Source organism: Arvicanthis niloticus, chromosome 27 (genome assembly GCF_011762505.2).
Source record: "Arvicanthis niloticus isolate mArvNil1 chromosome 27, mArvNil1.pat.X, whole genome shotgun sequence".
Classification (NCBI taxonomy): domain Eukaryota; kingdom Metazoa; phylum Chordata; class Mammalia; order Rodentia; family Muridae; genus Arvicanthis; species Arvicanthis niloticus.
Genome location: NC_133435.1, coordinates 3,229,164 through 3,244,474, shown reverse-complemented (window position 1 = coordinate 3,244,474; position 15,311 = coordinate 3,229,164). Strand labels below are relative to the sequence as shown.

Genomic DNA, 15,311 nt, shown 5'->3' with positions numbered 1-15,311 from the left:
ATATTTCTGAATACAGAAATCAAGGCCAAACTCAAGAGATTGCAATAAATGCATTCTTTTTAAATGTTCTTCTGTCTCATTCAGGCTCAATATGGTACCTTCGGGTTACAGAATTGGGCTCCCCATTTCCTTGATGGCTCCCCAATACCTTGAGTCTACCTTCATATTAAAATTATTTCAAATCTTCCTTGCACTGGATTACCTGTTTTCTCCCTTTCTTGCCTTTCTCATGCCAATTGGAGAAAATTGACAGTTATGCTTCTGTTAGTAGACAGATCCTACCTAGAGTCTTGTGACTTTCATTGTATCTCTTAAGTCCCTTCTGTCATGCAATAAATCAACATTCAAAAATTTAAGAGTGTAAACATTCTCTTGGGGAGGTATGGGATACAAATTCTGCCTGTAATGAGTATTCTTAGGTCCTGTTTAATGAAGTCATTGTGAAAATTGAGGGACCTACCCATGTTTATCTAATGAAAGCCAACTTAAGTAGCCACTAGGCACCAGTTTTTAAAGTTTTATTTATTTATTATGTATATGAGTATACTGTAGCTGTCTTCAGACACACCAGAAGAAGGCATCAGATCCTATTACAGATGGTTGTGAGCCACCATGTGGTTGCTGGGAATTGAACTCAGGACCTCTGGAAGAGCAGTCAGTGCTCTTAACCACTGAGCCATCTCTCTAGCCCTCTAGTCACCATTTTTTAACATGACCTCATGAGTCATTAGTAGGTTAAAACGATTGAGACTCTTGTCCTAAACATGGGGTTAGCTATTTATATAAAGGGTCTTGGCTCCTTTCTAACACAAATGGCCAGTGTCTTGTCTGAACCCCAGGTCTGGGATCCACTTAAAACCCTGTAATTATATTTATGTTGGGGTAGATGGTGACTCTTTGGTGTTTCATTGTGTCCTTTATGAGCTCCCTGTCCTCCTGCATGGATGGACACTTCTTAATCCTGCTGCTTGCAATAACCAGAGCTCTTTGAGATTCTTCATTTTTACTTGAAGCAGACAATCCAGAGACAACTTCACTCTTCGCTCTTCCCCTTTTAATCCAGACCTCCTTGTTTATCTCTGGGCTTCTAGGGTAATGTGAGGTCACTTCTGTTCTGTGTTGTAATATGAAAAGTGCAATTATATCTGTCAATAAATACATCAGCCGATTTCATGCAGAAGCCATTGTCCATCTCATCAGGTGGTTTCTGCCCAGGTAGGGATGCTTTGTTTACATATTTTCTTCTGGGAAATACTTATAATTCAAAGCTCACAGGCCACTTTACATTCTGCACTCAGCCTAGGCAATCTCCCAAAAGAAAGGGATACTTATGGAGCATCAGATTTTGTAGCTCTAAGGAACAAGAACTCTGTGAGAGTCAGAGTCAGAGTCACAAGAACAGGACAAGACTGAAGATGAAGGAATGGTTTCATGTTGACACTAAATCCCAGAGGCTCTGATTTATTTGATATTTGTGAAGTACAATTCAACATGTTGTTTATGGCTAACGGGAAACCTATGTCCTACCATGTTTTATGACCTCACGTGAACAAAGGAGAGAAATGTCCTCCAAGGAGTTTTGAACAGGTGGTTTGGAAACTACAGAACATTAATCTAGTGGAGAAAAGTATCTGTTTGATGGTAGAATCATTACATTGTCTGAGGTCATGGATTTGAGCATACTTTAGCAGTTTCTAAAAGAAGTTTAGACTGCACTGTTTATTTCAAAAATATTCTATTGTTCAAATGTACCTGACACTGAATCAGAGAACTGTTTATGCTGCCATGTCCAGGGAATCCTGGGTAAACGTGAATCATTCTGGACTGACCAAGGCTGGTTAGCAGAAAGGTCCAACATAGTTGATGGCCTTTGACGGCAACAGTTTTTGATAAGGACACATGGTACATGCTTTGGAAACTGAGTTCTTATTCCTTAAAGTCATGACTTGGATATTTTAGACAGGAAAAATCTCTGGATGCCCTTTATTAATCTCTTTAATTTGCTCTTGCTAGGGGGAATCTCCAAGTTTACCCCAATTCTCAGACTGCTTACAAATGCTCATGAGTCAAGTCTAACTGTATATCAGTTTGGAAAACTATGGTCTCAGACAACTGCATTCAAAGAAGCACAATGTACATTTGCATGTTAGTTTAATGAGTGCAGATTACACATATGGCCTTAAGTCTGCATTAGCCTAACGTAGAAATGTATGCTTCAGTCCCACCTACTCTGGGACCTGAGGCAGGAGGATTGTTGAGCTCAGAAGTTTGAGGCTAATATGGGCAGTATAGTAACCTGTCTCAAAGAACAATCAAAACTGTACTACCATAGCCTTAAACACCTTAGTGCACTGCCTTTGGCATGAAGATACATTTATAAAATAATGCTACCAAAATGTTGCTCATCTCATCCTAGTAAAATTCAAAATCTTCCTGCCAACTTTTGCATTATCATTGTTAACATGAGTGCTTTGTACCTCAGAGATCTGCTGTACCTTCTAGATAGACCCTGTTGGATATGTAGAATCTATTTATTCACTCTTTCCCAAAACACCTAATGAATTATATATTCTAGATGGACTGAATACTGCTTAATTCAACTGATTTAAAACCCTAGTGCAAAGTCTGGAAATGAATAGGATCCCATGCTTGTCAGTATTTTGCCTAAATATGTCTTGGGTTTTTAAGTAGCACAGAAGAACTGGAGTTGAATATGCCAAGAAACCACTAATTTAAAAAAAAAATCAAATTTAAAGTTCCCATTTAAAATGAATTAGCAGCGACAGCAGACATGGATCGTTTGGCACTAGTCTTCCAGCATACTATTCAACTGTGCAGTTCTCAGGGAATCTCAGCCACAGCATCTCATTTATGTGTCTAGATTTGAGTTTTGAAAATGCCAAGAAGTGGTGTGGTTTTAGATTGGAAGAATATATAATTTGTCGTCCCAGTTGGGTCGATTATCAGACTATATGAGGTAGTGTTAATACCTACTCTGGGGTAATGGGTACAAAAGGGACTCTTTGAGGCAAAGAGGGTCCTGTGGTCACCTGATAAGCAGGAAGAGACCAGAGTGAGAATCAAGAACCATCACATATTGGCTGTCTGTCTGCAAGTCATTTCCATTTATAGCTACAGTCAAATGGAAAGCAAATGGCCGCATTAAACCAACCCCATTGTTACTGTCAATCTCTACCATTCTCTATATACAAGGAAACAGTTAAGTTATATTTTTTGGAGCAGCATCAGACCAAGAGAAAATTGTCTGGACAAACATATGAAATTCCCCTCCTCCTGCTTTCAAATTTTGTGGTCATAAAAGTGTAAATCATATTTAAAATAAATCATTACTTGCTTGCTTCTGCTTTGGCAAGCCTTTCTTACTAACTATCTAAATGTGTTGAGAGGAATTCTGAATATCCATCTGGGTCCAGCAGAGACCAGGGCCCCAGATCAATCATTCATGTCTTCTGAGCTTGTGGGAACAACAGAGAGAAGCAGGAAGGAAGAGTGGAGTTGCAGAGTGTGCCATATGGGGCTTGGTTTAAGGTGCTGAATAACAAAACCAAAAAAAAAAAAAAAAAAACTTATGTTCAAGATAAATCCACTGTGCTAAGAGGTAGCATTGTGTTAGTCCCATTTGGGAGGAAGTTCTGAGGTGTTTTGAGTCACGGACAATCCCATAAGTTTTCTTCTAACTCTCAACATCTTTTATATGAACTCAAGAAGCAGAGCTGAAGTTTCTCAACCTCAGATTTATGGTAACATCAATAGGACCTCTGGGGCTGGATATCAGCTATTGGACCTGCTCTTACTAGACTCTATGTCAGAGGTACATTGTGAAGCTGGGATAGAGAACCCACAATACAGAGGCTACCATGAATATCAGGTCTCAGTTTTGTCCTTTACTGAGGCTGTATGATCTTGGCTAGGTAACTTCCATCTCAGTGTGTAATTGAACATGGACTCTTAGGTATTTCTAGCTTTAAATTTCAGTGACTTGAGAAATTAGGAGGGGAAGAATCTCATGCTTTGCTAACACAGACAACATGGATATCTCCTTGTAAGTTGGCTATTGTCAGAAGGAACTCTACAGTAAATGACCAGGAAACAAATGCACATGGCTCTTTCATACACAAACAGTCACAGTTGACATGAACAAGGCAGCCAAATTCTGCATCACCAATAGAACCCCTTGTCTCAGTTGTTCACTAAAACGATTTTCTGAAGAAAAGAAACCATGGACATAATTTATTACGCTTTGGATCTATTTTTGCATAGCTTCCATTTTTTTCTCTTTAGCAGATATTCGCACATTGTTGCTACTCAGTAACTTAACATCTCACCTGAGTGACAGCAACATTTGTTCCATCTGTGACCTCCACACTCACGTTGTAGACCGACCTTTGCTCTGCATCCAAAGGCTTTGCAATGACAATTGTTCCAACACCCTTCTCTGCATCAAAAGAGCTGTCAAAATTCCCCCCTGATGATTTCACAGAAACAACACGAAATTAGCACATCTGAGAAGGCATTAAGTATATGGAGGCATATATCTTCATAGGGCGCTTTTATATAGATATATTTTCTGGCAGGCGTCCCCATGGCTTGATTTTATAAATCTTCAATGGGGCTTTACTATTTCTAACTTAATTTATATTTCAAAAGCCATCCTCTATAAGCATAACAAATGACACAAAAACAACATATTGTAAATAAAAATCTTAGCAGTAATGTTAGAGTGGTGGAGCATGAGCTGATCCATAAAACACTGAGAAGACTAATAGCCCTCCAACCCCTCTTAGCCGCCATGCTGGGAACCTGGGGAATACTTTAGCTTTTTCTCTAATAGAATACATTCTAAATAATAATAAAAAAGTATTCCAATTACAATGAATACAAATTGTTGGTAAACATTTGGCTGGTTAGAATTCAGTGTCCCTCAATTAGATGTCAGAAATAAAACTACAAATACAGGAAGATAAGAAAAAATGTAAAAAATGAATTTGACATAAAAAATCTCTCTGAGTACTGCAATAATTAGAGAAATTTTTTTTTTTTTTGGCTTTTTGGCAGTGTAAATTCACTGTCTTCAAGAGGCTGATGATTTGACAACATATTGACATAAACTCTGAGAGGTAGTGCATAGGTATTGATAATAATATAACACCAGTGAACTTCTAAGGAAATTTACACAAAGGTTTAGAAAAATTGTCATCTATCCTTTTGTTTTAAATGACATACTTAAGATAGCATTAAAATTGTGATCTTTTTATCTGTGAACAGAAGTGTCACTTATAAACTTGCCAAATTAGATACGTTTTTTTAAAGTGGGAGAAAAGATAATGGTCTAAGCATTGAAAAATAGTTTAATGAAATGTCAGTATATGTTCCCCATCACTATTTATTTTTGTCTGAAAATGCATGTGTGAAATACATTTGGTTTCAGATGGTAATTTCATTTAACTTTAGAATGTAGGGCAATGTATCTATTGAATTTCATAGTTGAAAAGAAAAGATTGGCTCTTCTTATTTCCGAGTCTTTGCACTTTATTTTTCTGGCCCTTGAGCACTATGTTTTTATGACTACAGTATTACAATATCAAGTGGGGGATGAGTGAGGGGACGAAGAGTCACACATTATGACTGGTATCTGTCCTATAGTAACAAAAATAAATAATACAGTTTACTTTCTAAAAATGTAGTCATATATATTCTAAGTACCAACTGCTTGCAGATTCCATGTTCACTTAGGATTATTTAATTACTGGAGAGAACATAATTGCCTTTGACATTTAATTAAAGCTGTGGAGATACAGGGGTACCAGAAAATTGCTTAGGGATGATATATGTTCTCAAAAATTTCATTTAAAAGAGACTCATCTTCCAATTAATGCCTTTAATTGATTTACTGAAAAGCGCGAGATGCTAAGTCCAAAAAAGCGTTTTGAGGGCTCAGAAGAAGAAGGGGTTCCTAGCCTAAGAAGAGAAGTGTGTCTGAGAGGGATGCTTCTTACTGAAGAGAATGTGTCCTTGATGCACATGTTAAATAAAACAGAAAGCTGGTGTGGGTGACATGGGCGACATGGGTGGTATGGGCAGCGTTGGTGGCGTGGGTAACAGTCAACTTATGTAACAAGGCAAATCATTCACCTTTAAGAGGTAAATGCTGGGGAAAAACCAAACCAAACCAAACCGACCAGCCAACCAAAACCTTTGCCATGCCTCTAAGAAAGGCAATAACAACCCGTGAAGACAAGGATACAACTTCTCAGGTTGCTTCTGGAGAGTATTAACTCAGGGTCCCAATCACAGCTCGACCAGCTTTAGACTTTCGGCCCCGATCTCCAGTGCTATTTAATTTTCTAAATATAAAGACAGACTTTTATTTTAAGCTGTTGTTTTGGGGGGAATAGTGTTCACTCTCCAGGGTCAGTTATTCAAAAAGGCAAACATTTGTGGGTCAAGGAAAAGAATTGTGCAAATTATTTTCTCTAGCTGAAAGATGAACGGAAATGAATATTAGAGGAAACACAGGTAACATCTTCCAATTTCAGCTCTCATGTTCACTGATTATGACCTTTGAAAGTCTGTGTAAGAATACACTGTCACTCCACCTGTGTAATAGTGTAACATTTACATATGTATATGGTGTTGATTGTATGCTTTTTCATAGTTTTTGTTCTTGTTAATACTCTGGCAACTTTGCAAGTTTCAGTTTTTATAATCCCCTCTCTCTCTTCCTCTTTGCATGTATATGCCATGTGTGCATTTACTTATTTCATTAGTCTTTGCTGTGTTAAATACTCCAGATGAGAAACTTCTAACTTCATAAGGGAGAGAGAGAGAGAGAGAGAGAGAGAGAGAGAGAGAGAGAGAGAGAGAGAGAGAGACAGAGAGAGAGATCATTAGCATCTTTGGTACCTTTTCCCACCCACTAATGGGGCCAGCGTACTATGATACTCATTTCTAGGACATTTGCTTCTAGTTAAGCCAAGATTTCATTTAAATCAAAATCTTCCCAAGTTTTCAAATGAATTTCTGACAAGGGACACAGAATCTAGACCAGCAGTTCCCCATCAACCCCCACACAATTGAATAACCTACACTTAAGCATCCTATTTCATAAACGACTCCATGCCTTTCCCCCAGGTCTTGTTTTCCCGGGCTCCCTTTTAGCCTGAAAGGTGATTTCAATTTTGTGGGAAAACAAGTCCAAATCATCTGGGGTGAGACTATCAATCAAATACAAGGAGTCCGACTTCACTGTCAGCATTCCGTTTAAACAAGATGTGCTTCCTCAGAGCCAGTAACAGAACATGCAAAGCCAGAGTGTGTTGGGTGCAACAGCATGAGGCCAAATAAAAGGTGGGCAGAAAGAAACACTGCAGAGCTGGCCCGAGTCCCAGCAGGGTAGGGTTCAGAAATGTCATAGCCTATGCACTGCTGCAGGGGTGTGCGGCAAAGATAGTTAAAATCGAGGTTGTGAACAGCCCACATGACAATAATTCACATTAGGGACATTCCTCTTGGACCATTTTTGGTCAAGACTAGTGTCATGGAGTAAAAAAGAGCAGAAGAGGCACACTGGATTTCTGATATAATGTTATAAAATTTAATGCATCGAGGAGGGGGGTCCTGAAAAGGCTCTAGAAATAGGGCATGAATAAAAACAGTGGTGGCCACCGTCTATGGCCCACTTTACTGGGTAAATGACTGAGTTGAGCTTTTCTTTAAAGGTGGGTATTCCATTTGAGATTTGAGATTTCTAGATTACATCATTTCTCAGTCTCAAAAGGCTAGACACTCCTGACTGAGGAGAAAACTTCTGCTGGTGTCATTTCTGCTAAGAGACTCAGTGCTAAAAAAAAATGGCACAGCTTCTCCTGTAGAGAAGCGCCCAGGTTCTTCCTCTAGAAAATAACTCCACTCTTGCACATGTAATTGTAAAAATACCGACCCAAATCTAGTAGTCACCCAGGGGGAGGTGTGACTGAGAAGCTTCCAAGATACTGAGCAACTGAATCTCAATGAAGGAAGGAGCCGTGCACAAGCTGTTCGTTCAAGCTCAGCATGTACACCCAACTGAAGGAGAGACATTCGGTGCCAGTTACGGTGTGATGATGAATAATTTTCCGCCTTGGAATGAAGCAAGCACACAGCAGGCTGATATTTAAATGGAGGGCAGGAGCTGGAGGGCAGGAAAGGGTGGTAGGAAAGAATAACAGAAAACCCTAGACCTTAGTCCAAGGTTCCTTTTCTTAATTAATATGAGGTATTTTGGGCTTTTGTTATTTTTCTAAACTTTCTCCAGTATGATTCTCTAGATAAGATAGTACTAGAAAGAAAAGCAAGTCCTGTTTGAGATCAAGTTAGAGCATGAGAGCAGAATAAGGGAAATGGAGTGTTTGATATGCCTTGACTAGCTGAGCAGAATATCCTCTGTTGGGGGAGCAGGTGAGTTGTAAACAGATAGGTCTTCTCTAAATACAGACTGAGTGAGAAGTGGTGATGGAGAAATGTGGCTGCAGAGGTGCCCAAGCTCTGAGGTGTGCCCAACCTCATGTGGACTGAGGGACAAGACAGCCCTTGTCTACCGTTAGCACGGAAAGATGGCTGAGAGACTAGCACAGAGGACCCTTAGAGATTCATACCCTTTCTCCTTCCTGACACAGCAAGGCAAACCAGGGTAGTTCACGTGCTTCCTATTTGCAAGGTGGACCATGTTTCTATGATGATTCAGGTAAAAACTGGAAGGCAGCATGCCTCAGTTTTGAATACAGAGTTGTTAAGGACGGCGGCCTTTACAATTCAAATATTTGCTATCAGGATATGATTCAAGGGCTGAGCTGAGAACCAGATTGCTTGCACATTGGAGGTATGTAAATCAAGGAACGGCTGAGGAGATGGGCAGAGCCTCCTGAGAAGTGTGAAGGTACATGACAAAGCCGCAAAGGATTGTGGGTTATTTTTGTTCCCTTCATGTTCTTTCCCTTTTAACAAGGAAAGGAAGCATGCTGTGTGTTGGGCTGTTTAAATCCACAACAGCTGAACTTTATTATGTTGCCTTTTAATTACAGCTTTCTAAGCTTGGTTATAAGTAGGGCTTGTTTCTGGGAGCAGAAGGGTCTAGCTACAGAGGAAACACAATCTCTTTGGAGTTGAGAAAACCCAAGTGTTTAGGCTTTGGAACAAAATGCTGCTCACATGGTGTTCCTGTGACTTCATGTTCTGGTAGGAGGCAAGGAAATTCAGTCAAAATCAGAGTCCTGTAAGTTTGTAAATGTGCAAGTGAGAACAGGCTCCCAAGGGGAAAGAAAGGCAGGCTGAAACACCATCTTTGTTTACTGAATGAGCTTTCGACAAGTTGAGCAGTTTAAAGATAAGGATGTTATGCCCTGGGCCTCTCAGTGTGTTCCTCATGTGTGTCCAAATACACTAGGTCTATGGTGCAAACTTGGGTTCACTTATTCTTCACAAGAGGATTTGGGCAAAACCAGAAGCAGGATCCGAGGCTGCCTTTAAGATCCATGCTGCCCTTTCTGACATCATGTTTATTTTCTGTCTCCCTGCAGAGCTCACAGATGGGTATTATGTGCGAAGGGGTATTGCCCACTCCTGGTTCCCTCTGTGCTAGTTTGATCAAGGATGATGCTTAGGCAAGAAGGAAAGGAAGAGTCACAAGAGGTAAATTTTGACAGTGAAGATGAAACACCTGAAGATGATAAAGCAAACAAAAGGTTTTAAAAGAAGGAAAAGGGTGTCAGCACAGTGGGTAAATTATGACTCTGCAAGACAAGCCATATTTTTAGGAGATTTGATAAAGGTGATCACCTCTACCGCAAACCACCAGCACCTGGGAAAGGACTCAAAGTTCTACAGTGAAGTAAAAAGTTGGCATTTCAAGACATTGTTGGCTGAACCTGGGGATGGAAATAAAATCATTATCTGTTTGGGCAGGAGGCCCAGTAACTTCAATTTGTAGAAGAAATTTAGCAATCTGTTCCCAGATTCACAGAGAAATGATCTGTGATGGAAGATTCCAGATCAGGGGACAGTCCTGGGAGTCTTCATTGAAAAAAAAAAAACTACTCTCATTCACAAAGTAGAATGGATGAGGTGGGGGTTGGGGGGTAAGCAGAATCTATGAAGAGAAGAGCAGTGCTTAGGAGCACAATGATGAAGAACCATGATAGCTATGGCCACACTATGCGTATGGTTCCTGGATTATGTGCGGATGCCACAAGGGAGGCTCTCTGTAAACAGCTCTTCCTCCTTGGACTAGTGAGGATCTTGAGGCTGGGGTAAAACGGAATATCATACTGACCCTCTGTAGAGCTAGGAGGCTACTACAATAGAGTTAACATGGTTGCCTGAGGAATCAGCACCCGTCACTGTATCTTAGTTCACTCACCCTGGGTAAAAAGCAACGTAAACTCCAGCAAGAGCGAGAATGGAGACATGAACTTTGACCTCGAGGGTGAAGAATGGAAATGGGGTGTGCGTGAAGAAAAATGTACAGTAGTACTGATAACATGATGTGAAAGACCTGTGAGTAATCGTACACGCAGTACTCCTAGCAGCGTGTCAGCCTGCACCGAGACATACTTGTAGAAATGCTAAAGAATTGTAAACTGACCTGAGGACTTGGGGTCAAAGAAAGGTATGCTAGTGAGACTTCCTATGCATTGGCAGCTTGGGCAAGTCACAGCAAGCTCTGTCAGTCTGCAGAGATGCTTTGCAAAGTGAGTTGGTGAAGGGATGACCAAAGACGTCCAGGCAGGCAAAGGCAACTAACTGGTACTATGTGCATGTTTCCTCGTATAAAGAAAGAAGAAACTGTATCATACAATAACCGAATAACCCAGAAGCTACTGAGATGGTGGTAGAAACGTTTCTCATGGGTCAAAAGATGTTCCATCTCAAATACACTAACAGACACGAAGAAGAAATGGGAAGAACGGTCATATAAAAAGATGGTGAGATTAATCCCAATTAAGTAAAACTAAGATGCCCCGTGTTTTACAGAAAATGCAGAGGCAAGCCCTTACTTGTTGGAAGTTCAGAGGACTCTCTGACGTTTGACTGGGAGACTCAGAACATTCTTTTTTTTTTTTTTTTTCCTGTGCTTCATGAAACCAGATGTGGAGTCTCCTAAATGCTTTCCCCAGACCCAGCTCTTGGAAGGGGAGGTAGGTTGCTGCCCATCCTGTTCAGGCATCATGAGGAAGGAAGTGACTCTCCCACACAAGTGCTCCTCTGGCTTATTCACTGCTCATAGAGAACCCTGGGAAGTGGGCTCTCATTCAGCCCTCATCAGTCCCTGGCAGGCACACACTCTCCTCTCTCTTTGACAACAGCCTGTTTTATTTCCCTGTCCTACACACGCGTTTCCTCTCCAGCACTCTCCCTGCAGGTTTGTGGAAGGGCTGTTTTGCCCTTTTCCTTTTGCAGCCTGGCCGTGCTAGCTTGCTTGCTTTCAAGGAATTTAAAAGTTGGCTCCTTGGGTCTGCCCTACCTGCTTCCTTCCATCTGCTTTCTCTATTCAGGGTGAGTGGGGGCTCACTGGCTACACATCTAGGTTCTATTTCCTGCCCTTCCTTTTGTGGACAGCAGCCAGGGGAACTCGCCTGGTGGGTCTTTTTGGTTTGTGAATGACACTACTGCAGAGAAGCAGGGAGGCTGGAATCACATTTTCATTTATTTTCAATTGGAAAAGTCCCAGTTAAATAAACCATCCTACAAAAAGATAAAAACAAAACAACCAAAAAACAAAAAAAACCCCACATACCTCAAAAGCAATGGGAGAAAAATCAAAATAATCCCCCCCCCAACCCATATAATCTCAAACAAAGAAGTCATTGGATATGAGGAATGATGTTGCTGTTAGAGGCGTGTATGAAACCTGTGGGCTGCGCTTCAGTCTGTCACAGGCAGTTATGAAAGATGTAATTCAATTTGTTCAAAAAAAAAAAAAAAAAACCGTAAAAGGCAGATTGGATAGCTGTATTTTAGCAAATGTGTTCGCACTAAGGGTACCTTCTGTTGAACAGTTCTGCCCACAAGCTGTCTGTAGAATATAGAACATCTCTCGAGCATGCTTGCCACCTTGAAGCAGGGCAGTCGGGAGCAGAAAAAAAACAGAATGCAGAAAAAAAGGTGAAGAAAAAGAGAGAAATGAAGGACAGCAAGTCTAGTACCATCAATACATTTAGAAATGAGATTAGCCAAGTGTGACAATAGAATTAAAATGACACACGGAAGGACAGTAAGGTTGCAATAAACCACGTACTATGGAGAAATCCAGCCAGAGAGCACTTTCTGTTCAGCTTAGCTATAGAATCGAAAGCACAGGTTGGTTTTTCATTTTACTGGCTCTTTTGCATTCCAGCACTATTTTTAATCTTAGGCTTAATTGCTAGCTTTTCATTTTTTTTTCGTTTGCCTTTTAAATTTGTTTATTTATTTATTCATTATTTATTTATTTACTTGTTGGCTTGGCAAGTTCCTTCAAACAGTTAAGTCCACTTCCTGATACACCCTAGAGACTTTAACTTACCGACGATGTCAAACCACAGAGGGGTGTTAGCTGGCTGCACAGACACCACCCCTACAATCTCTGTTACTTTGTCACTCTCCATGACGGTGAAGTTGTAAAATGGTTCATCGAATGTCAATGGTATAGGTGAAGGCGGGGGCTTCTTAATCCATTCGATGTGGAGGCGTGCAGTGGAGGATTTCTGTGGGCGGCCATTGTCCACAGCCTTGATCTACTCCCACATGGGGGGAACACAGAAAGACAGCTTAGTGTTCTGAGGCTGTGAAAGGCTTTCACTCACACAGTAACAAGCCAAACGACCAGTTTCTGCACAGTGTCACGAGAAGAAAAGCTGTGTCCAGTTGAGGCTCCAGAGTGAACTCTGGAGTGGAAGCGGTGCAAGCAGGGCTCACACTATGTCTGCCAGAAGCCAACTCTTGAGATGTGAAAACATAAAGTTTAAATGTTGTACTTACAATTCGTAGTATTTCAGGGGCAAGAATACTAGTTTGAGTAGAAATGGCTAACTTAATTCCTCCCAGCATGATTCTGAACCTCACCTCTAATGAGAGCTGAAGGAGAATGAAGTACAATGTGAGATCTTATTTGTGTGTTAGGATGTATGATCACATGTGTACATGCATGGGAGCATGTACGTGTATGTGAATTTATGTGTGTGTGTGTGCGTGAGAGAGAGTGTAAGTATATTATGTGCTTATATATATATGTACAAGTTTGTGAGGTTAAGTTTGTGTGCATGCACTGAGTTTGTGCATTTATGTGTGCATCCATATGTGAATATGTGGAAGTATATTATGTATGTGCATATGTTGTTGTATATGTGTGCTGTATGTGTGTAAGCATATGTATGAATGTGTGCAATGTATGGTACTATGCATGGATGTGTGGGGAAATATGTGTGCAACTGTGAATGCACTTATGTGATCAAATGCATTTGTGTACATGTGTGTGAGTGTATGCATGTCTGTGTCCATGTGAGTGTGAGTGTGAACATATGTACCTGTGTGTATGTGTATACAGCTTCTTCTACTTTGCACTAGATATGTACTGCCTGTTATGTTCAGAACCTTAAGAATGAGTTAGGGCCCAAGATGTGTGGTTGTATGTCTTCAGCAGACCATAGAATCGGTGAAAGTTTGCTGATAGGAAACAATGAAGGAAACTCTCACTATTTAGAACATCACCCAGGAAGTAAATGTTCTCACCTATAACTAGCTCCCTGAAAGCAGCCTTCTGCAGCCATTTCTGCAGTTTAACATTAGAGATTTATTAATCAAAGAAGTAGGCATGACTAAGAGGGCTCACCCCTACCCCAATGATACTCTGGAATTAGATCTTACCGTCAGGATGTCATAACTTCCTGCTGTGAATTGCTTTCTGGAAGAGACCATGCCAGTTTTAGGGTCAATGAAGAACTTTCCATCATCATTCCCATCCACAATGCTATAGGAGATTTCTGCATTGGGGCCTTCATCTCTGTCAAATGCAAAAGCCCTGTAAATGGGTTCGCCCCTCTTCTTGCGGTCACGTTCTGGAAGCTTGATCTGGTAGACCTTCTCAGGAAACTGGGGCTTGTTGTCGTTTTCATCCAGAACTTGAACCACAACCCAAATGGTTGACTGTTTTGGAGAAGAACCGCCATCTGTCACTGTAACCTGAGTTTTGAAAGAGAAGGAATGATGCAATCAGAAAGTACACATGCTGTCATCTATGTGTTCCCTGCCCACCCAACAGATGTGCAGTTGATTCACTGGGTCATTTCAGCTCTTCTTAGTACTATGATTTCTATAGAATAGACAACATTTTTATAATAGCTAATCCATTAGAGAACGAATCCATTGAACCAGCAATGGAAGTCATTGCTGGAGGGATAGTGGCAAAGCAAAGTGGCTCAGAGTTGGGTTCTGCTGCTGAGTCACATTCCATATACTAGTGACTTTAAAAGGCCAGGTTTATTTTTCTGGAGCCTAGGGTAAGAGGCTAACTCAGTCTCTGAGGTCTTCTGCATAAGCACTTCAATAACCTAGTCAGATCACAAAGTCTCTCTATGTGATCCCATCACCCTGGGGTCTTCATTTCTACATAGGTTTCAGTGGGGGCATGGCAAACGGGAAGGCCACTGCAAAAACTCTCTGTAGAGTACAGCCAAGGAGAAGAACCAACTTTGCAAAACTCTTGGTTTGTAGAGTCCAAGTAGATATAAAATATGCCTTCCTAACAGACACAATAGTCATGAAATCATTATGGTACACTGACCCGTAAGGGTTTCATCAAATCCACAAGCAAGGCTTTTACTTTCTGAGCTCTGCTCTTCTCTCTCTTTTTTTCCCATCATACTGTGAACCGAATTGTTTTCCCTCAAATCTCATGTGTCTGAAGCTCTACTCCTACCTTGGGCCTGTACTGCGTGTGGGATCTTTGAGAAAAAGGGGTGAAGGTCAAATGATATCATTATGGTAGAATCCTGACCTAACCAGATCCTTCATGAAAGATGACGATTGTTGTCTCCATCTCTCTTTGTGGTGTGAGCACACAGTGAGAAGGTACAAGCCGTGAAGAAGCAAAACCATGACAGAATTTGACATGGGACTTCCTGGTGTCTCCATATTATTTTCTTATTTTGTCTCATGCTCACATTCTGTTTCCTAAAATAACAATATTAGCAGGTGATGTCTTTGGGTGGCCTTAGTCATTAAAGCTTCATGGATGGAATTAGCATTCTTATAAAAGAGGCTAAGAGTGCTTGTTTGCC

General features: G+C 40.8%; 1 protein-coding gene across 2 annotated transcripts in view; it reads right to left on the bottom strand.

Moving 5' to 3' along the window:
* The window catches only part of Fat3 (FAT atypical cadherin 3), a 451,748-nt gene that overhangs the window by 104,840 nt on the left and 331,597 nt on the right, over positions 1 to 15,311 (bottom strand). For both annotated transcript variants that reach the window (XM_076925995.1, XM_076925996.1), the window contains exons 4-6: positions 13,900 to 14,214; positions 12,560 to 12,770; positions 4,347 to 4,486 (exon numbers count right to left, since the gene is read on the bottom strand). In XM_076925995.1, the coding sequence (XP_076782110.1) occupies positions 4,347 to 4,486; positions 12,560 to 12,770; positions 13,900 to 14,214 (666 nt within the window). The remainder of the gene's footprint in view (positions 1 to 4,346; positions 4,487 to 12,559; positions 12,771 to 13,899; positions 14,215 to 15,311) is intronic.